Source organism: Thunnus albacares, chromosome 15, assembly GCF_914725855.1.
Source record: "Thunnus albacares chromosome 15, fThuAlb1.1, whole genome shotgun sequence".
Lineage (NCBI taxonomy): Eukaryota > Metazoa > Chordata > Actinopteri > Scombriformes > Scombridae > Thunnus > Thunnus albacares.
The window spans coordinates 15,031,717-15,054,676 of record NC_058120.1 but is presented as its reverse complement, the minus strand read 5'-3'; the positions used below and the strand labels follow the sequence as shown (position 1 = coordinate 15,054,676).

Below are 22,960 nucleotides of genomic sequence, written 5' to 3'. Positions count from 1 at the left end.
ACTTTCTCACAAGTGTGCATTCAGATGATTGGATTATTAATCGACAGAGACAAAGTGGTGGCACAAAGAAGAAGTTATTTGTTTAAATCACCAGGGTGTGTCAGTGAGATGATGTTATTCAATGTGATATTATTGTTGTGATATGGTTCATGTACATACTGTCACACCCTTCAAGGATCTCATCTACACCATATCTGACAAGTGTAACATGCTATGTCTCAATCTCACACATTAATCAGCTGTAGAAGTTTGTTGTCTCAACTTTCAAACAAGCTGGTCAACATCAAACTCTTTGTTGTCTTGTGTCTACTGTTTCTCAAACTGCTGATCTGGGTGCATCATTTTTAAAATCCTATCTATCAATCATATCATTGATTTAATTAATTTAAATTCCTGCTAAAGCTCAGAAGCAACACTTACTCCACAATGAAATGCTTGGTTAAAGGCCCCGCCTTTGCAACCACATGTTGGCCCTTACTGGTCTAGGATAAAATCCCATCTGAGCTTTGCTTTTATGGCTCTTTCCTCCTCCATCTACAATAACATTTCTCCAATAGCTGACTTAAGTTAAAAAAGCAAAGCATTTAGAACAACTGAACCATCCAATCATCCAATCCCCTTAACAAAATGACTTAAATTAAGGCTAAACAACTTAAATGTCACTGTAAAAGCAAAATGTCTTTGAGAAGAAGAGAACAGAGCAGGATGTGGTTTATTCGTTACCTGTGATAGAAACAATATTGAGCAGCCTTCTCATGGTCTGTGGGCTGATGTCACTGAACCAGTCCTCAGTCACCAGCAGCTTGGTCAGGTCGAAGGACATCTGTCTGGTGATGGTCCTCTGCATCTGGCGGCGCCGGTATGTGTCCTTAACAGACAGGAAAAGTAAAAAAAAAAAAAACACAAAAAGAAACTCAAGTTAGCAGAAAATTGGAAAAATTTGGATCCATCATGTGTCCAACTGGCATGGTAAGATGAACATGTCTCCAAGACTATGGTTTCACTTATCGTTTCAATGCAACTTGCATCATCCAAATATTACATGAGCATTACTTAGAACATGAAGTTACAGAATTTGACACTAAAAAACAAAAGATCAAGAATCTGAACAGTAAAACACAGATAATAGCAATAATCTCCTGGTCACAAATGTAAAACTACAGCCACAGGAGACATAGAAGAGTCATATACAGTACAGGGAAGAACCCTAAAGATAATTTGCAATGACATGTGAAACAATAGCTCAATTTTTCTCCTGACCCTGGCAGGGATTTGAGAGCTTATGCATCATCACTGCTGCAAGCTGTGCATCATGAGACGGGAGAGCAGGCGTTTCAGGGTCACCATGTGATCTAAGGCCATGTCATCACAGAACCTTATGCTTGAATGGACTGACAAATATATGGATGGCTAGGCCTCATTTTCTCATATCCTTGACTTCCTGTGAAACCTAGCAAAACCATATCCATGTTTATCTGAACTTGCAGCATGTGCAGCGGAATTATACATATATGGGACTATTTTGCATTCAAAAAGAAATCATGGTACATTAGCATATCAGTGGTAGTACAACTTTTTTCTGTAGCATAAATAAATTCTTGACTAGTTATTGGGTTAAGAAGTTATTAAGATAATCCTGCAACTTAACCCTGTGAATACCGTGTGAGTGAAACTAATTAGACACTATTTTATTATCACTCTCTTCTTCTATCTTTCCTTCCACATCATGTCTTCATGAGCAAAACATATAATTCTTTGTGACTGCAAGGAAGAAAAAAAAAAAAATCAAAGAACCACTGTCCAAAGCAGAACAGTCATGACACACAGGCTAGCTATTGACACAGATCTACCGGAGAACATCTGTGATGATACCAGACAGCTGCCATGGTCATGAGCCAAGGCGAGGCTTTTGGTTGACTTTGAAGTCGTAACGCCAATCTCATGACCTCTTTCTCAGAGAGATGAAACATATGGCCACCACTCAGTCAGGGCTGAAAATGTCTATCATACAGATAGATTTCCAATATACATTCAGTGTATTCACTTTTTCAGTATTGACACAGCTTTCTTGATTAGCTTTGGTAACAGTTTTCACTGATTTATTTGAAAGAGTAACTGCTGGTTATAAAATGGTAATATTTTGAGGGAATGTTTCTTTTTTGTTTTCTTTCTTTTAATTAGTTTCCTTATAAGGGTAATTCGTTTAATTACAATAAATGGAAATAAGATGGTAGAGATACTCATAATGTCATCCACAACTTGAGAAGCCACATGAAAATGGAGAGCCACTAATTCATTTTCCCCTCCTGCCCTCGTTTTAATCTGCACTTGTAGAAAGAGGGCCCTCCTGCCAAGAGCTAGCTAGTGGTGACGGGCAAATAAAAAGAGCATGCCGCCCCATAATAAAAGGGCCAACACCATTAATTGAGGGTACTAGATAAATCTGAGGTACAAACAAATGTCAAACAAATAAACAAGAGAGGGAGGCGGGAAGGAAGGAGGAGGAGGAGGAGGAGGAGGATGGGGGTAGTGGTAAGGTCTCGCAGGAGGGAGGAAGGCATCAGCGACAGCAGCAGAGTCACTTAGCCTCCTGCCAGCAGACCTGGTGCCAGTGTTTTGTCACAGGGACCCACTGCTGCTAGGCCTTGTCATTAGGCTGTGGCAACACAGCAGGAAGGATAAACAGCCATTACATCAATTACACCAGGAACCTTGGCTGCACACCGAGCACCTCTCTCTTTCGGTCTCCGTGTGTCTCCTTCTGTCCTCTGGCCTCTGCACTGCCTGCCAACACCACGCCTGTACTGAACATCCCCTTTAGGGAGGAGGCCGAAATGAGAGAGCAGTGAGCGTTTCTGAGACAGCATCTCCCACCCTCTGCAGGCTACGTGTATGTACAGCATTCACCGTTTCCTGTTTAAGTTGTGGTGAACTAACGGCATTTTCATTTTGTTTGATTAATGTCAAGATATTGAGCATTCATTTCCAGCTTAATGATATTTCCAGGTAATATCAGTGTTGCAGGAAATGACCGTGGTAGAAAAACACATTTATTTGATTTCATTCTATAAACAAAACAACTGTCTCCATTGTAATTTAGTGTAAAAAGCTTCTCTGCAGTTTGTCATTATTGTTGGAGCTTTTGTTTTGGTTGTGGTGGGTTTGGGTGGGGTCTGAACAGTATCTATTTAGGGTGACAAGCAAAACGTACTATACATATTAATTTTGTTACATCTAAATTGGATGACTATTAATGTCAAATATGACATACTGCTATCAAAGGAGGGAAAATCTTTCTTTAAACTTCCTCTTCTGTGGTTTCTCCCATTTTTTCCTAAATGTGCAAAGGTTTTCATTGTCTTTAAATATTGTTGTTGCGCGCCTATAAACCGCAACAAGACACTGTACGTGATATTATACCATTCAAATAAACTTGATTTGAATAGCTGTTACCCTGCGGTTGAGGGCGGTCTTGCTGCCAAACCTGGTCTGGTCTTGGCCCAAGCTATTCTGAGACATCTTCCTGTCCATGTCTTCATGCCATCCTGAAGAGAGGGAGGGAGAGGAAGAGACAAAGGCATTTAAAACAACACCAATGCAACAAAAACTCTTATATCAACATGTATTGTGGAACAGTCCTTTACCCTCAGCAGGCAATGCGTCTCCGTTGGTGGGGGATGCCGTGCAGAGCTTCTTGGCTGTACTGAGGCCTGTGCTGTTGAGGAATACAGGCAGGTGGACGATGTTTCTCATGTAGTCATGGCCGTTGATGTTGGAGTCTCTCAGCACGCTGTTAAGGTTTTGGTTGATAGCTTTGATGATAATATGAGGGTCACTCGCAAAGATGGAGATAAAAGGGCCTTTGGAGAAGAGCACTCTCACCTGGCAGGAGAAAAGAATGCGAAAATCATCTATTAAGTGTGTGCTGTTTTTGCCTTCATTTCTTTAATTTAAATTAAATATGTTTGTCAAGCTATGATACTGTCCTTTCTACTATATTGCTTGTAATGGGAAAACAACTTCGTATTATGCTCTCAGACACAAGGTTGTGAACTTGTGATGAGTGATGTAGTGTTTTTAGCACAATAGATCCTTCTGTGAAGTGTGTAGTACCTTAGTACCAAAATAATAAACAAATAAACAGCTCGCACATTGCAGGGCTCCAATGTCCACTTATTTATTGCACCGAGGTGAGGTTTCAAGCAGCATTGCTCTTCATCAAACTAAAAGGTGGAATAAATAAGTGGACATTGGAAGCCTGCAGTGTGTGAGCTGTTTGTTTACTTCATGTTTTGCTCACTTTCAGCTCAGCACCTGTCCTCTTTGGTTTGGATATGCGTGCATACTCTTATTCGTTTACAATCTAATCAACAACATGACAACTAGCAGCAACACTAAGCTGTAGAACTTAATGACTCCTGTGAGAGCGGACTGTCTGCAGCACATGGTGTTGGGGATTTCCACTCTGCTAACTAAGGGACATTGTCCAAGTGTCACAGGACATTGATTTGTGTTACATGCATACATGGCTTGTTAACCCCTGGCCAGCACCCTCGAGCTCGCCCCACAGGATGATGAATTTCCATCTCTGCAGCAGCTGTCAACACCGTCACATGATGTCTGCATCTTTAATGCACTTTAACTGGTTGGAAAAGTACACAGACTACATTAAAAAAGATTTAATTTGGTAATTTGTGTAACCCACAAAAAATTATTTCAGAGTGTTGTATTTGAATCTCTTTGGACACAAGATGGTTTTAGAGTGACTGGGAGGCGCTTGCAGAGATGAGAAGATTACATTAGCACACAGGAGGTTGCCATCTACTCTGGGATTACTTCACCAAATAATAACATTTGGCTAAAGGAAATTCTATTACCGCAGCTGGGAGGAAGAATCTAAACTTGGAGGCGAGCTGAGGCAGCTGGGAACACCAGGGTTGCCACACACCACCGGAGATGTGTGGGCTCTGTGTGCACAGGTGAAAGACCCACTGAAAGTTAAGGCTGCGTGGCAGCTGCTCTACAACAGTTTGTCTCATGGAAATAAATCTTCCTGAGTGACAGATGTTGGAAAATTAAATTCTTTCATATTATCTTGTTATCCGTCAAGAGAGAGCTGCACTCATTATTTATGTGCCACGCAGAAATGCAGGTGCAAACACACACCGTGTCCAGCATCTGCAGGACTTTGTCTTGTTCACAGGCGTCCAGCCCGTCGATGATGACGGCCATTCGCGTCTGGTTCTGGGTGAAGCCATCGATGGTCTTGGCCATCTTTGACATTAGCTCCACCTCATGTTTCAGAACCTGATGTGAGACAGAGAAAAAAATGTCATGGTTTGAAACAATTTTTACAATGAAAAGACACTCTAATTATAAAATGTATATCTCTGATATAATGACTTTACTGTTTCAGTAACCTTTAAAGGACCAGTGTGTAGGATTTAGAGGCATCTAGGGGTGAGGTCACAGATTGTAACCAACTGAATATCTTCCCCTCCCCTTCCTCTTCCAAGCGTGTAAGATAAACTATGGTGGCCGCAAAACTCTTGAAAAACGCAAAAGGCCCTCTCTAGAGCCATGTTTGGTTTGGTTTGTCCGTTCTGGGCTACTGTAGAAACATGGCTGTGTAACATGGCAGGCTCTGTGGAAGAGGACCTGCTCCCTATGTAGATATAAAGGGCTCCTTCTAAGGTAATGAAAACACAACAAATCTTATTTTCAGGGGATTATACATTAATTAAGCCATACTTATGAATATTACATTCCATTTCTGCCAAGTCCGTTCTGCTAGATGCCACTAAATTCTACATACTACACCTTTAAGTGCTACCTGGGTGTTAAATGCTAATAACAGATCTTTCTAGCAAAAGGTGGATACAGTATATAAAATCAAAGAGATTATTTTCATTTCATGAGGAAATTGTTCAGATTTGGACGAACAACTTCATAAGCATAAGTAATCCGCCTTAATCATGACACCAGGATGCCTGGGTATTTTCATCCATCTTTGATGTGGTCTAAAGTACATTTATTTTACCTTCATAAATCCTTCACTCTTGAGTTTGTGCAAATTGTTGGCAGCACTATGCAGGCGTTTCCTCTGGGAGTTGAGGACGGAGTCAGCCACCTGCCACCAGGTTCTACAGTTGAGCAGTAAGGCCAGGCCCACCACACTGGCCATGGCTATCAGCACTGCATTCACTGTCAGGTTCTCAGGGTCCACCTGAGGAATTAAGAAAATTATTATGATTACGTGTCAGGAGATAGTCCACTGGGAAAGTCCCCTTCCCCTGAAGTCACATTTGTCCATATATGAGGTCTCCTTTCCCTCTTTCTTCTTTCTCACTATCTAAATAAAACAACTACAGAAACAGAATTAAAAGTCTATGCTAGTGATGGGAGACTTTCTTTGGTAAGAACACATTTTATGATTAAAAATAAACAAAACACAGCAATTAAAATTCTTTATGTAATAACTTAACATGATATATTTATCATATTCATATATTATGATTTCCATAAAATATATGTGCTCTGGCTGTTGGCTGTTGTTAATTTTTCGAACCCACCTTAAAAATAGCCAGCAGGGCCATACCGGTGATCAGGCAGCCCAGCGTCAGGGAAAACAGGACAAAGGAGGGAACACAACATGTTTTCTTCCACTTCTTACCTAGAGTGTGGGAGGCAAGGGGTAATGTGAGGGAGATATAAAAACTGGCTAAACAGTTTCTTCCATTACGCTTTCTGCTCGTAAACAGCATCCTCAACAACCTAACATTGAATTGATGCGTGTAAACATATCTTATAAGTAATATAATTAAGAGGCCTACTTAGTTGCTATTAAACTAGGATACATTTTACTAGTTTCACTGTCATCATAAAGTCGTGCCAAAAAGCAGTACTTATTATACTGGTACCAGCTCAAAACCACTATATAATATTCCAATTTATCAGACATTGACCAATAATTATGTCAGATGGTATTTCCATAACTATCTATCTAAAGTGTGACTGTGTGTGCTGGCTGAAGTGTCACCTTGGATCTCATCATTCTTGAAAACCCTGAACAGCCTGGTGGCCATGAAGCCAAATTCCCTCTCACAGGCATCTGAGAGCGTGGCAATCATCTCTGCCATGGAGGTTTCCCCTCCAACACTGGACAGACGATTATAATCCGTGAACAAGAACCTGTGTGAAATGTGGGAAAGAGAGAGAGAGTGAGAAGGGAAACTAATGCTTTCTCTCACTCAGATAAACAACCCGTAGATGGGACTACATATTTTATCTTGGACCTGGGAAATTGATATTGTAATATTCTCAAAGCAAACTGTGACTGTGTTGAGTGTATTTCTGTATGTGCGTCATTATCACCTGACAGGCAATGCGCGGGTGGTTTGCTCAGGAAGTTCAGGGGGGTTGACAAACATCAGTTTGAGCAGGAGCTCCAGGTAACCGACTTGACGGGCCAGGCGGGTGCTGATGACCCATGCCCAGTTCCAGCTCTCCCTCTCGCGTCGGCTTCCAAAGTACACCAACACTGGAGAAAGGAGAGCAGGTGGTCAACTGCTTAGAAAGTTAAAACATAACATCCTGTTATCTTCAGCCAGTCGATGTTTAAATTCTCTTCTCAAACATTAAAAGGTTATTTTCTTAAAAGTCAGCAACAGTTTCAGTTGAGAAACTTGAGTCATCACATTGGTATGGGTTGTACAATGGCACCCTCTAGTGAGCTATGCAGTTTCAAGTATGTTGAAGAAAAGGTTCACTTTTTTTATTAACCTTTTTCAATCTTTTTTTTTCTTAGTAATCTGAAGATTATTTTAGGTGCCACCACTCCGCACTGATCTTAGGTTTGTTTAGGTTTGACACCTGGTAAGCAGATAGGATTGCAGGAAACTTCCAAGACATGTACTGATATCAGTTTGTTATGTTTTTATAATAATTTTAAATAAATAATTTTTGGAAGTGCTGGTCAGAAATATTTAGAAGAGCAATCCTAGACTGTATATAAATAATGGACATAGCTACATCGTGACATCACCCATTGGTTTGTTTGTTGAGTCCCATTTTGAAGCCTTGAGTTAGGCATTTTGACCGTCATCATCTTGGTTTTTTGAAGCCAGAAGTGATGAGAAGTGACCATATTTGGATGAGAGCGTGGAGCTGGGGAGGAGCTCCCAACTACAGCACCTCATGCAACACCATGGTAGTGACTTGTCTATCACAAGGTAGCCACACCCTGAAGCTTTCCCTGCTTTATTGTCTATTTTACTCTAAATGGGACCATCATTTACAAAATAAACATCATGCTGTATTGAAGAAGACTTGAAACTAGCGATTGAGACCAAAAACTCATTAGGAAACTGTTTACTGAGGTAATGAATCAAGTGAGAAGTAGAGTCATTTTCCCATAGACTTCTATACAAACAGACTTCTTTTTGGAGCAAGTGGAGTCGCCCCCTGCTGGCCATTAGAGAGAATGCAGGTTTAAGGCACTTCTGCGTTGGCTTCACTTTTCAGCCCCGGAGCTGCCTGCTTAGGTGTGATACACGACATTCAGCCCCACTAGATGTCTCACTAGAGCACCAGCATCTCAGACCAAAACAAATGTACACTTTGTTTACTCAATAAAGTTGGAAAAAAAAAAGAAAGCGGCATCTGGACACACTGCTCATGACACTCAGATAAAATTGTCAGACTAGGCAGTGCTGGTCAAATATGGATCAATATTCTGTTACTGCATTACTTATTTCTCCACTCAAATGTTTTTCAGAAACATATTTCAGAGTACAGTTTAGCTAAAATATGAGAAACTTTGTGGCCCGGCTGAAGACGGCTGTGGTGAGCACAGGAGGGGACTCTCATTCACTAACATGGATGCTCACATGCCACAACATGCAGAGAGAGGCTTCGATTACAATAAACACAGAGGAAATGTGACTTCATTCGCTGTTCAGGACACCATTACTCCACTACATAGTTCTATATCTTACATAAAACACAAGACATTTTTACATAGCAAATAGTTGATTGCTAACATCTACTGGGGCTGAATGTCGTATATTGCACCTTTAAGAACTCCTGCTCTACATCTTTTTTGGGCAGCAGGGTGGCATAGTAACAAAGTTCGAGTGGAGTTTCAGCCCAAAGAATCTCCTCTGCTGAGGATGAGGCTGTTGCTAAACCGGCCCTTCACTCTGACCATCTTGTAGAGCAGGTCAAACAAAAGCAGAAACTTCCCCCCGTCATCTGTTAAGAATCCGATTTGTAGCAAGTCTGTCTTCTCTCTTACCAAAGAAGATGTAGAGCAAGGCAAGGAGGCTGAGGGAGACAGCGATTGCCAGCTTGTGATCAACAGTGAAGCCCAGGACCACGGCCACTGAGCCGCACAGCAGCAGGGTGAGGAAGACCACCAGCCAGGAGAACTGGAACAATGGCTCTATCTGCTGGCCCGCAAATGTCTTCATCTCATCTGATGGACAAGTGGAGAGGAAGGAGAAGAAAATCATGTCAAATATTTCAAGCCTTGAATTCTATTTAACATCAAAACGTTGAGTTGTGGAAGAAACTGAGGCAAGTAACTGTCCAAAAAGCAAATTTCCACAATTCTGTACTTTTCATCCTCATATAGGAGACTTTTCTAAAGCAGTGAGGTTACTTACCCTCCAGCTTCTTAAGAAGGAAAGATTTGCCGCTGCCCCACTGAGCGTACAGACCCACACAGATGGGCGGCTGCATGGTGGGCTCGCTCAGGATGTCTGCTAGAGCACTGCTATACAGGTCATAACCCAACATGTCCCCATCTGACTCAGAGGGGGAAAGGTGCTCTGAAAGAGAGAGGGATGAGATGAGAGAAGAAGAAGATTAAGTACTTAAAGTAGTAACATTTTTTCTGATTCCTGAACAACAAGGCTATGAGCTTGTTTTGTCACACATTTTTTTTTTCTGAATGACAGGGAGAAACGGGTCGTACTGGCTCCAAATATCTGTGTGAGGATGCTTTTCTGGTGGGTGCAGTCGATGTTGTATGGTGTCTCTCCAGCCTTGTTTGGGCGGTACAGCAGGCGGCCGTCTTTAGGGTTCCTAAGCAGCAGTTCAGCCAACTTTCGACTCCTCCCTCTGATGGCAATGTGGAGCGGTGTGTCACCTTTCTATGTAGAAAAAAACAAAAACAAAAAAAAAACACGGGAATGACTAATTGCTGTTCACTGACAAACTGAAAAGTTACTTTTTAGTATTAATTATATTATTAATGTCTCTCATTGATCTAAAGATATTGGACAGAGTTCCAAGCGAAGTATAATGTGCTGATAATGGTCTGGTAATTGTAACTAGGCCATATTACATAATAGCTGAAGATGACAGCTGAAATTACAATCAAACATTGAAAATGATCTGTGAATAAAAGATGTTTGTGACATTTTTTACTCAGATTTAGTACTTTGGGGATCATGAATATCTGAAGTGCTTTTGAAAAACAATTTTAGTACATCTTTACAAGTTCGGTTCTGCAGCTAGTGTGGCAAAAACAAACCTCCAGACTGCAGAAATCATACAAAGCTATTGAGTTATTATGATGAGGGTTTTCTGTAGATGTGTTTCTCGTTAGTGTGTTTTACCTTCTCCACAGCAGACACTTTGGCCCCTTTATCCAGCAGCAGCTCCACTATCTCTATGTTCCTCATTTTTGTGGCTTTGATAAGTGGGGTCTCTCCCTCCTAAAATACAAACACACACACACAACATATCATCATTTCTATTCTTAAATTTACATAAAACATAACATAACATAAAAGTCTACTTACATTGGACCTTTACACACAGGTGAAAAAAGGAGGACACTACCTACATACAGTTGAAAGCTGAGGTAGGCTCTTATAAGACAATATTCATAGTTGTCCACCTGCATTTTTGGTCAACAGTATTTTCATTGATTTTTCAAAAAGCAGTAAAAGAATAGAGCCCAAATTTCTTTTGTAGATATTTTTAATGTAGCGAAAAGAATGTTAATTTTAATTTGATCACAATAAAGTATATGAGAAATAATTGAGAAACATGATACTTTAGAAGTAATGATCAAGAAATTCAAAGGATTTGTTCCATACCTTTGTGCAGCTCTCAGTGTCAGGGTTACACTGCAAGATGTCTCTCACCATGGTAGCGTTGCCTTTCTCCACTGCCCAGTAGAGGGCAGTCTTTCCATCCTGATGTGGAAAGGAAACAACAAGGCAAATACTATTTCAGCTTTATCTTAGAAAAAATGAACTGTTTCAGAAATACAAAAAGGTGCAGGGACAAGTGTTGAAAGAGCACAGCTGTGAATGCAGGACATCTTAAAGCACATAAAGCACAGTATACACATAATGAGTAGCATTATGCGTACTGTGTCAGTGTGTGTTTGTTTGTGTTAAAGCAATTATATTTGTGTAATTCTAACCCATAGATTAAAGTTCACTTTACCAAAAACAACAGATTCAAGTAAAGAGTATTGAGTTGCAGTGTGACAGTTAACAGTAAACAAAAGAAGGCCTCCTGCTGGCTTTTAAACATCAATAAGGCAGCAGAGATAGTGGGAGAGGGGCTCCTACCTGTCCCCTGACGTCAATATCTGCATATTTGTTTAGCAGAGCTCGGACTATCTCCACATGACCTCCTCTCACTGCTCCAATCAGCATTGTCTCCCCACTCTGGAAGAGAGAGACAGAAGGGGAAAAAAAGGAGGGAGATAGGTATTGTATTTAATTCACATTGTATTTCATGTCAACCTCTTTACAACATCTTGTCAGTGTCAAACAGCATGGTGGCAACGCTGCAGTAGGGAGGCCTCACCCTGTCTGGGATATTGACATAAGTGCCGGCATCCAGCAGGTCCTGTACAATCTCTGTGTGTCCCTCCTTGGCAGCAATGGCCAGGGCTGTGTTGCCATCCTTGTCTGTCATGTTGACGTTGGGGTTCCTCTTCAGCAGTTCCTTGACAACCTTTGTGAAGCCACCTTTCACTGCCACGATCAGAGCTGTCATTGAGTTCTGAAACGATAAAGAAAGAAGACATTTAAATGTGCACGTTTGAGGTTCCATAACATTTCAGTATTCCAGATGTTATTCTCCACTTGACTAAGTGTTGTTCAATAATTTTAGTTAATTTCAGCAGCTCTGCTAGACACTACAATCTTAATTACACCTTATTATTGACATCTCATTTAGCAAGCCCAATCACTCAGATATTTTTCCAGGCACTAGAGTCTCTTAATCACATATAAAATAATTGCTCTGCGACATTAGCTACAACAGTTTCATCTGATTATTGATGCTACATATCAAACTATCACATTATTCAGTTTGTATCAGCACAGATGTAACATGACTCCAAGGAGCACAGATGCGCTGCGTCATAGATGCAATCAATTATTTAAAATTGCAGTTTACTAACGCGCTAGTGGCGCTTGGCAGCATTAAATCTTGATTGTGTGAAAACTGAACTGGCGAGAACAGGCAGCTTCATGTGTCGTAGCACCCACAATGAACCCGGCATGCAATTTGACTTGCTGGGCTGTTGAGATACCTGTTCAGTCTGCCAAATAAAATATTTAACTGTTTAAAAAACACTGCCAAATATAATACAAAGTCAAATGACAGTGCGTACAAAGCCATGTAGGAGGCATATGTGTTTTCACAGCAGACTTGTCATGGTAGGAAAAGCACAGGTGTTACTAATAACGTTAATGATGGCTCTGTTCTACTGAAAAGTCCCAGTAAGCCATGGCAGTGTGACAGTGAGCCAGCAGGCACAATACCAGAACCCTGAAACTGAAGCAGTTCGATGGAATTCAGTCGTCATTATTTTCATCATTTACACATGGGCTTTTGTTACTATGATATGTCTAAATGCCTCCTGTGAAAAAGGCCTTTTTGTCATATATATTTATCGACATCCAAATACTAAAATAAATAATTTTCCATATCTTTCCAGATTTCAAACTTTCAAAGGCATTTCCAAACTTTCCAGAAATATCTTGAAACCTGACAGTAAGACCAACAATAATCTAGATTATCACACTTACCTCTCAATATTGTTTATTTATTTTATCAATAAAAGCATTTTAAATACCAATATCTTGACTATGATTAACATTCTACAGGAAAATCAAATCTACAGGCCATGTAACAGCAACAGAACATGTATATTGTGTAAAAAGGCCAAAAGCTCTAATAATGTCAAAATTTGAGACATCATAATAGTGCACAGTAGTGATGGATATCGATGGAATGCAACCATTCACAGGATATCTATAATCTACTTACTGCTCCTTCCTGGTCCACATCAGCTCCATTGGCTAGAAGATGCATCACACACTCATAGTGACCTTTCCTGGATGCCCAGATCAGAGGGGTGGTACCGTACTGCAAAGAAAGGACATAATGAAACAATGAAAGAGTGAATGAAACATGTGGAGAGAGATGAACAACCAAGGGACATAAATGATTGTAAAAGAGAAATAATAAATAAAAGAAGAGGGTAGAGGGACGTGAAGGATTGGAAGGTGCACATGGACCATGACATTCAAACCTTTTAAGCTTATACAACTAACTCCATCTTTGATGAACATCTGTCAGTATGTGGTTACCTTGTCTGAACAGTTGACCTTGGCTCCATACTGTAGCAGGAGATGGACAATCTCAGCATGGCCTCGACCTGCTGCCCAGATAATGGGGTAGACGCTGTACTGTTGGGACAGCAGACAGGGGTGAAGTCATGTTGACAATAACTAATGATCGGTGTCAGGGCTGCGGTCGTAATAATGCTTTAAGCCACCTCACATGACTGAAACAGCAGATCATGGGGTAGGTATTGCACAGCGCAGGTGAAGCACAGGGTTGTGGCTGTGTTCGCATTTTTGTTACTCTAAAGTTGCTGATATTTAAAACTAATGTTTATATTAGAGCTGAAACCCTGTAATATATTTACATGTCGCAGTCAGAATAAAACACATCATGTGAGCACTATTACAATAAACCATTCAGAGACTATTTTTAGAGATTAGATTAACAAACTGATTAACAAATTAAAAATGTGTCATGTGCTGTGTACATACCTATTTGTGTAATTTTCAATGCAAAAAATTAGGGAATAATAGATACCATTGATGGTACAGTGTGTTCAGTCTTAGTACCTGGCCAGTGATGTTAGGGTTAGCCCCTTTTTCCAAGAGCAGCTGTGCCACATCTGTACGACCTTTATAGGCTGCCCACATGAGAGCAGTCCAACCTCCCTACATTGAAAACACACAAAACAGAGTTGATTTGTATACATTTTATAGAAAAAATATGCAGACAAAGAGAAGAGAGGGAAAAAAGAGCCTACATCACTTCAAAAATGCCATGTACATATAGCTATAAATATAGCTTTATTATAATAACATTTAAGGGCAACAACAGTTTTCAGTCCCTCCAGAATAGATAAAATCTTAGCAGAATTTGTGGTGGGAACATGTGCTATTTACAGCTGGTGTGACACAATTTCCAGTGAGTGAACAGTATCACACTGTGTGGTTTATTATAATCCCACTGTGATGACTAGCTGTGATCTGTCCTGTGCAGCTTAGACACAGCCCTCACTGCAATGACTCAGTTGACGTCCTGACTCACCACCTAAAGTCACAGACGCTAAGAATTTAAAATCAACTCTACCTGTCTTATCATGCATGATAAAATACTGAAGGAAATAGAAATTTTATAAACCCTTTTCACTACTTAACAATGGTTAGTGCTCATTAGGAATGCATTTGTAGCATTTCTGGCTGCTGGAAATGCACATTGCCTCTTGAGCTGGGACATCTACATCATAAAAATATCCATCATGATCACCCTCAGGTAATAAACACATGTATCTCATTTGCATTTTGCCAATAGTTTACTCATAAATATACAGAACAGCTGCTACTTGACGCTTTCAGACTGTCTGTCTGTCTCTGACAGGTCTGGATCCTATGAGCAAATCACATCATTGCTCCATGTGGAGAAGACCAGAGCTCAGTAAATAGGATTACTACTAGAGAGGAGCCATCAACCAATCGATAATTTCATTTTATGTCCATTTCAAGGCTAATGGATCATATAGTTCAACTAGCGCTGCACTGAATAAAAAAACATTTATGTATATAAAATCAAGACATCATAACTTTATTATATTCTAAACTGTATAAAGGCTACATATTCAGAGTCAACATAGAGCCCGAGTTTGAGCAGCTAGTCAATCTCTGAAGTTTGATGTTTTGAGTATATTTAAAAGATCAGCATGGTGTCGTTGTCTCATGTTGTTTGCTATCACTTCTTTTTCTTATACATATTAATTGATGAGTCATTTTAGCACTGAGGATACATTACTATCGCCAGTTTTTGCTCCACCCTGCCTACTTAATCTATTTCACTTTATCTTGATCCTACAGTGTACTGTATTGATTTCTGGAGAACATGATACAATATCAATATGTTGCATAATGGCATGTAACAATTCATTTCTCAGATACAAAACAGACACAAAATGTTTTCAGCAGAATTTAAAACAACTTCCCAGTAATTCTCTGGGCTAAATCTTCCTCCCCACCACATCACTTTTTTTTTTTTGTCTCCATCTATATCCTCACCATGTCTCGGTGTTCCAGGTTGGCATTGTTCTCCAGCAGTTCCCTCACCACCTCGATGTGGCCCTCCTTAGCTGCTGAGATCAACGCCGTCCAGCAGTCCTGTGCACAGAGACAACCTGTTACCGTGGGAACTCCCATCATGCTCCAATTCCAGTTCAAAGAACAACTGTCCTAGCTCCCCGTGGTACGGCTTGGGAACGGTCAAAGCGCTGTACCTACCAGCTGGTCGTACCAGGTGCTCATGGGAACAGGGTGCCAGGAGGGGACAGACAGAAGAGTCAGGAGAGTAGAGTGTGAGAGACAGAAGCGTAATGCTTCACCTTCTCTTCTTTGTCGAAAGTGAGCATAAGTTTGAGTGTGCGGTGTGTAATAGCAGGTTACATGTACGTGAGTTAATGTTAATGAGAGGTGTGGAGTGCGAGCGTGCGTGTGTGTGCCAAAGTAGGAGGGTGTATGCATGCGTGAGTGTGTGCGTGTGTGGGGGCTGGATTCTGTAGAAAAAGGGTGTTGGCCAGCTAGTGGATCCTGTCATTTAGTGGAAAGAGTTAAGTTAAAAGTGTGTAATGAGTTGTCATTATGGCTCGTAATAGCTGTGGACTAAGCCTGTGTGTGGCGAGTTCAGCAAGATAGAACATCAAGGCCACTAGTTGAGCTACATCGTCTTTGTCAAACGGATAATGCAGTTTTAAATGACCACATTGTTTTTCCACCTGTGCCTGGACTCTCATGCGTTCTCCACAAATAAATCCATAAATCCAAAACGCCACATGCACCTGCGTGTGGGGGTGTGTCCATACGGGGCAGTTTTAGACGTACGTATGCGTGTGCATGCTTACAACATCATCAAAGTTAACGTTGGCTCCTCTCCGGATGAGCTCTTGCAGTATCTCCAGATTGCCCTGCTCTGCCGCCACCATCAAGGGAGTCTGTCCGTTCTGAAATAAGCAGAGAGGGAAAAAAGGAAAACTATTTGAAAACATGCCAACAATTAATTATGCTGTTAACTATCTGAAAATTCATCAGAAAATTGACAGATGGTGATATCACTTGATTTGTGATTCTAAATGCTGCACAGCAATATAATAAATGACCACTTTATGCGAAGTGGCAACATTACATTTGAGCATTCTCGTGTTGTTAAATTAATTATGTCTACTAGCTAGGACTTTAAGATCCCCTCCAGACATGTCTTATGATATATAAAAATACTTTGAGTAATAAGTCCATTTCATGCTCGTAAGGTACAACTCAGATTTTCAGTGTGGGGAAACAGCCTTCTAGTTTCAAACTCTGCACATACATCACTATGCATAGTGAAGGTTAAACACTCAAGTGAAGTAGCAATGATCAAAACACATTTTTGAGTGGTGGGGAACTTTAAAGGAAGCTTTAAAAGAAGTGGCACTGTAGCAATAATCCCATTCATGCCTACTAAAGAAATAGCCCTTTCAAAAGGGTCACAAATACATGTTGTTGTTTTTTTAAAAAGGTAAGTAAATTCCTTAAAAAAACTGGGAACTGTATTTTTTTATCAAATGTTACTAAAAAGGAGTAAATAGTGTATTTGCTGGGGGCTTCTTCAGCTGCAGATTAATACACATTTGGTGCTCTAGTGGGTATTTATTTTAATTTGTGAGATAATAACCTAATGTGTACAGTGTATGTGCAGGTTAACAGCTAATGGCTTACCACATAGCCCTCTAAACTGTCCCTTTGTTTCTTTCAGGATACATTACATCAAGGTGAAGTTTTTCTTAATTTCTATAAAAAAGTATTAAACTCCTTTAGAAGTTTTCAATGAAACATGAAATCTTCCAAGGGGAGTGAATACTATTTTTAGGCACAGTAACTCATTCATGACCAATCTAAAAGGAAAATATCAACTTTAAGAAGCCAAACACAATTTTTCATAGTGCTTCATACTATTTTGTCTTATCTTTGCAAATGGCTTTCAGCCTCACACAACAGATTCTATTATCCCTTTTCCCACAAAAATTTGACGCATGATCCTTAAGAGCCACCCATTACTGCGTACTCCTCCCTGAAATAAACAACCTGAGTGAACAGGAGGTTTGTTGTGACTTACATCGCCCCTGCTGTCCACATCTCTGAACTTGTCCAAATGTGCTTTGATGGCAGCCAGGTTCTCCTCCTCCACGTAGCCGAACAGACTCTGGACAGCCAGAGAGGTCATCTTCAGGGAGGTGGTGGTATCCATGGCTGAATGCTAACCACCTGTACACCACTGTAGAGGAAGTGGAAAGCCAGTCAGTATTCACAATAGGCAAAGGAAACCAGTGGTATCTATCTGGACTGCACGGCAAAATGTAACACACTACCAAGAGACGAGAAGAGGATTTAAAGAGGGTGTGGTGTCATTGAAACGATGCTAGGAGAAAAACAAGTGCTGTCCCAAACCCAACTCACACGCACAAACTCACCCATAAAAACAAAAAAAGAAAGTTAGCCAAGCTGTAAACATCCCGAGATACAATCAGAAAAGATGACGTACTATCTTAAAAAAAAAAAAAAAAACATATGCAAGTCTTTAGAGAAAAAAGGAGGATAATGCACTCAACATGCTCATTACACGAGAGCTAACAGAGGCATTTAGTTCAGTTCAGTTACGTTCGCATGAGCCTGCCTGCTCATGCTGAAAACATGAACTGAAATTTGTCTGCTCACTATAATGAAGGCAGAGCAATCACGACGCTTCGCTCAAGAAACTGCACTAAGTCATCAAATACCACTGAAGACAAACAATAGTCTGTAAAAGTTCATCCTCTGAAGTAATGATGACTTGGACAATTGGTGCACTCGGCTGTGTGCTCCAATTATATCAAGACTAAAGCCAGTTCTGCCTTTCTCCTTTTACTTAAATTGGACTTAATGAAATTTGTGTAACCGAAAAAAAGAAAAAGAGTTCAGTTCTGCATTAAAGTGCAGCACAATTTCACTGGAACTGCTTTAAAACGAAGTAGCAGGATCTGCATCTGACAAATCAATACAGACAGCCCACTTTGGGGAGATTATCTGTAATTAGGCTCCACCCTTCTGGAGACTTATTTTAAATTCAGACTAGCATGGCCAAGATTTCTTTTACTCACATCACTGTCCAGGCAGCAATCTAACTGCCTCCAATATTCAGACAAGATCTCCTCAGAACAATAATATAAAACACAACTACTCCTATTGCTCCACCTGAAAACATCAAAAATGGTTGCTTTTGCTGGAGTAGGGATTCAGCCGATCGATAAAAAACTCATCAATGATTCATCAAGTTGTTCGCCAGACTTGCGTCCGGCCACAGCGACATTAAATTAGGCAGCTGCATTCATTGCTTGCAAGTTGCCTTGGCAATGGGTTTCACACAAAGATTACCAAACACGCTGCTCAATATTTCAACATAATCCTTGGGACAAGCAGCTCAGGCTCGAGTCAATAAACGCTAAAATGTCACATGCCTGTTGGGCTGTCAGTAGCACAAAGGCCCAAAACAGTCAATTGAGTCCAATCAGAGAGGCCGATCAATGCATATCCTCATCTTTTTTTCTTTTTTTTTTCTAAAGTCAGACTACATTTCTTTTGTCAAGGATCACCTGCCTTCTGTTCTCCCATATCAGACAGTGTCAAGCATAAATGGAAAAAAATCCTTTGTTTACAATGAAGGCAATAGGAGCCTGTTGACACACCCTCCTCAGTTCCTTGTCTCTCAGTACAATAGGTGGACAATTATACCACACAAGGACCAATCAGTAAACCTTAAGCTCTCTCTCTCTCTCTGTTCAGCAATGGTCTGATGGGAGTTCGCACACATCCTTTTAACACAACATGCACCCAGTAAAAACCCGGCAAAGAAAAAACACCAACCAAACCAGTAAAAGCCATGAAAATAGTGACACAATGGAATAAAGCCAGTACGAGAGTGTCAAAAAAAGGGACTAAACAGTGTTTAAAGAAGAAGCTCTTACCTCGGTGTAGGGTGAAACTTAGATTTGGCTGTTCAACACCAATCTTTATCCCTTGCTTACTCGCACACAGTATCAACAAGCACTGCCAGGCTCACGCTCAGCATCCCCCCCTTTTACTCAAGGCTGAATATTAGATGAGAGGGCTGGCCTACGCCCATCTCTCTTCCCAACACAATAGACACACGCAACTAGATTTCCATTCATTACATGCACTGGCTTGGCACCACACGCAGATGAAAAGGGGAGAGACAATTAAGATGTTGGCCTAATTTGTGTCATTTAATTTTATGTGGACTGCAATAAAGCAAAAAAAAAAAAAACCCAAACATTTGGTTGATATTAAAAGGAGCTGTCACTGGTAGATTATCACCAGTTATAGCTAGAATATTAAATTAATCCTGGTACACTGTTTCTTTCTTTAAAGATCCACTACTTCTGGCCACAAGGAACCTCCAAATCTACAAAGTTGCACTGCAAAACATTGACAAATTCAAATAAACATCACAATACTTTAAAGTGAAAGCTGATATATTGTCAAAAATGCTTCAGCCAACTATTATTTTCAATACTCATTGATCTGATAACTATTTTCCTGATTAAATGATAAACCATTTTCAAGTGTCATAAAATAGTGAGGAAAAAATAAGCCTCACTATTTCCCCAAACCAATGTCATTTTTAAAACTGTTTTTTGGGCTGACATTTCAAAATCCAAAGGTATTTTATTAGAGCTGCAACGATTAGTCGATCAACAGAAAATTAATCTGCAGCTACTTTGATAATCAAATAATCGTTAAAGTCATTTTTCAAGCAAAAATGCCGAACATTCGCTGGTTCATGGCTCTCAGGTGTGAGAATATGTTGCTTTTCACTTGACAAACTGCAACAAGTACATTTTTGCTAAAAAATTACTTAAAGGATTCATTGATTATCAAAATCTTCTCAAATAATATGTAAATCTACTAATTGATTGATTGACTAACTGTTTCAACTCTATTTTAGAGAGATGCATTTGTTTAAAAAAAGAAAAAAAGGGGCCCATAAGAATACATTTTGAAAGAGGAAATCAATAGTCAAGTGGATGTGTTAACCAAACAGCTCAAGGCATTGAGCACCAGAACAGCTTATAAAATTGTGTCACATAACTGTAATACAGAAAAACACCATTTTTAATTATGTCAACATACAAATCCCTGAAGATATCTTGTCTGGTGTCAAGATATAAATATTATATCCATACACGTAATCGCTCAGATCTACTATAGGGTCAGATATGGTTCAATGTTTATGTAAAAACACAAACCACTGGATATCATGATGAAAAATCTACAAAACTCCTCGTCAGCTTTGCTGTTATGTGAACATGTGAACTTCGCAGTCAAAAGGTTCTCTAAATTTAACCAGTCAGCTCTTATGGCTTGTCATGTGGGTATGAAACTGCTGAGGACTCAGCTCTTTGACACATACCGGGGTCTCTTCCAAAAAGAAGGTTTACTAAGCTGTCTGGAAAACTTTAAAAAGCCAAACCTGGAGCTGCTCTTTGTGAATCAGCCTTTGTTCCACATTTGAGGGGCTTCTGGGTTTTAGTCAGCAGAGTTGTTATGATAACTCTGTAAAGCTGCTGTTTGGAGTAAATCTCTGGTCACAAGAGTGAGAGTCAGCCAGGGCTCAGTGTCAACAACAGTGTGATAAACATACTGTAGGGTCTATACAGCATGTTTCCTGACTCTATCTGCAACTTTAAATACTATTTCATACCAACAGGTGTGGCACATCAGCCGCTCTGCGTGTCCAAAAAAAAACATCTGGATGACACACATAGACTACACATACCACATGGCCTCAAATATGGCTAGATCAATAAAAGTCAAGTATTAAAATACTTTGTTTCTGTTCTCAGATAGATGGGTTTTGACAAGGATGTTACAGAGAGACAACTTCCTGAATTTGACACGAATTACTAGGAAGCAACAGCAAAAACAGTCGCTAGCTAAACTCCTAACGGCTAACAAGCTAACGCAGAGTGGCTAGCTCTCCCAACGGCTCTTTATACTTTTTAAGTTACAAAAAAAGTACAGTAAACAACCTGAAGTCCTCTTACCCAGGCTGGGCTGCTCTGAAAACGTCTGAAGTTTGATTCCGGTTCGGAGAGTCAAAAAATACCGCTTTTTCACATCATACCGTGGCTTCTTCTCTCCTCTCTGTGTGTTTTAAAGAACAACGTTAACCTGAGCCGACGCTGCTACGGTGAAGTCAACAGCTCCGCCTCTTCTCTGTTACAGTGGCGTAAACATGTGGCGGAGCAGAGGGGGGCAGTATCAGGAACCCCTCCCCCACTTTCATAAGATTTGCCTGGAAAAACCCCAGCTGACAGGATTACTGTTGGCAGCCAGTGTTTAATTTTTTTTTTTAATTGGTTGTACTGTAAGTTGGGAAGGGTTAGTGAGACTTATAATTAAGGGTTATAAATGTATTTTCACCCTCTAACCTCTACATTATTGCTAATCTCTATAAACAGATATCTTCATATGAATGCAGATATCTGTAGGCAAGGAACAAGATTTTGAGATAGGAGGCATTTTTGTTTCCATTTCTGTTCGGGCGATTTCTACTGGAAGCCAAATTTTTTGTTCCTAGGATGGCGAATCATGACTCACCCTTACTCTGCCTCTGACTGGCTAGTACTCGTTGCTCCTATAATACATCCATTGGAGCTACCTGCTTGGACCTAAAACACCTACAAAAAGTATCAATGTTTGTTTGGTTTTAAACTGTTAACTGAGTGTAAACTGGCTACTTATGAAACAATCTGGTCATAGACGTCGTCTCTCAACTCCAACTCCATTCTCTGGAAGCAAATTGTAGGTCTGCAAGACCGCCAAAAGACCTTTCTCAAATATCAGCCATCGCCCAAAGGCTAAAGATAGCCGATGGGTTCCAACTATTGCTTATATATTATATTTATGAATTGAATATGCATTAAACAATAGATGAGAAACCCAAAATGACTGTCAATCTATCACGATATACTGTATGTTGCTCATTCATATCCCTCAAATATCTTTTATTTGAGCCAGCCAGTCTACACATACATGAATAACAGAAACAAATACCTTGATAACAACACTTGTATTGTATTCTGGACGTAATGGTTTGAATTATGATAATTCAGTGTATTGACACTAAACTACAGTTGTTCCCTTTTCCCTTTACTCCCTTATGTTTGCAATGTCTGGGAAATACTACTGAAACTCCTTGATGCTGTGGTGTTGTAACTATTGAAGTATGTCATAGTGGTAGGGATGTTTTATATCGCAGCAACATCCTACTGTAAAGTACGTCA

The 22,960-nt window shown here is 40.2% G+C and overlaps 1 protein-coding gene across 5 annotated transcripts in view; it reads right to left on the bottom strand.

The window, feature by feature from the left end:
* Positions 1-21,899, bottom strand: part of kidins220a (kinase D-interacting substrate 220a) — a 47,710-nt gene extending 25,811 nt beyond the window's left edge. For 4 of the 5 annotated variants that reach the window (XM_044374654.1, XM_044374650.1, XM_044374652.1 and 1 more), the window contains exons 1-22: positions 21,719-21,899; positions 17,734-17,892; positions 16,484-16,582; positions 15,648-15,746; positions 14,175-14,273; positions 13,629-13,727; positions 13,306-13,404; positions 11,833-12,030; positions 11,592-11,690; positions 11,109-11,207; positions 10,623-10,721; positions 9,977-10,154; positions 9,666-9,830; positions 9,296-9,475; positions 7,375-7,540; positions 7,040-7,191; positions 6,573-6,673; positions 6,041-6,226; positions 5,167-5,307; positions 3,645-3,882; positions 3,454-3,545; positions 724-868 (exon numbers count right to left, since the gene is read on the bottom strand). In XM_044374654.1, coding sequence (XP_044230589.1) covers positions 724-868; positions 3,454-3,545; positions 3,645-3,882; positions 5,167-5,307; positions 6,041-6,226; positions 6,573-6,673; positions 7,040-7,191; positions 7,375-7,540; positions 9,296-9,475; positions 9,666-9,830; positions 9,977-10,154; positions 10,623-10,721; positions 11,109-11,207; positions 11,592-11,690; positions 11,833-12,030; positions 13,306-13,404; positions 13,629-13,727; positions 14,175-14,273; positions 15,648-15,746; positions 16,484-16,582; positions 17,734-17,865 — 2,866 coding nt within the window. In that variant the 5' untranslated portion in view covers positions 17,866-17,892; positions 21,719-21,899. Of the gene's footprint in view, positions 1-723; positions 869-3,453; positions 3,546-3,644; positions 3,883-5,166; positions 5,308-6,040; positions 6,227-6,572; positions 6,674-7,039; positions 7,192-7,374; positions 7,541-9,295; positions 9,476-9,665; positions 9,831-9,976; positions 10,155-10,622; positions 10,722-11,108; positions 11,208-11,591; positions 11,691-11,832; positions 12,031-13,305; positions 13,405-13,628; positions 13,728-14,174; positions 14,274-15,647; positions 15,747-16,483; positions 16,583-17,733; positions 17,893-21,703 lie in introns of all 5 variants that reach the window. The other variant, XM_044374651.1, reaches the window with a different exon arrangement.
* Between the last annotated feature and the right edge of the window lie 1,061 nt (positions 21,900-22,960).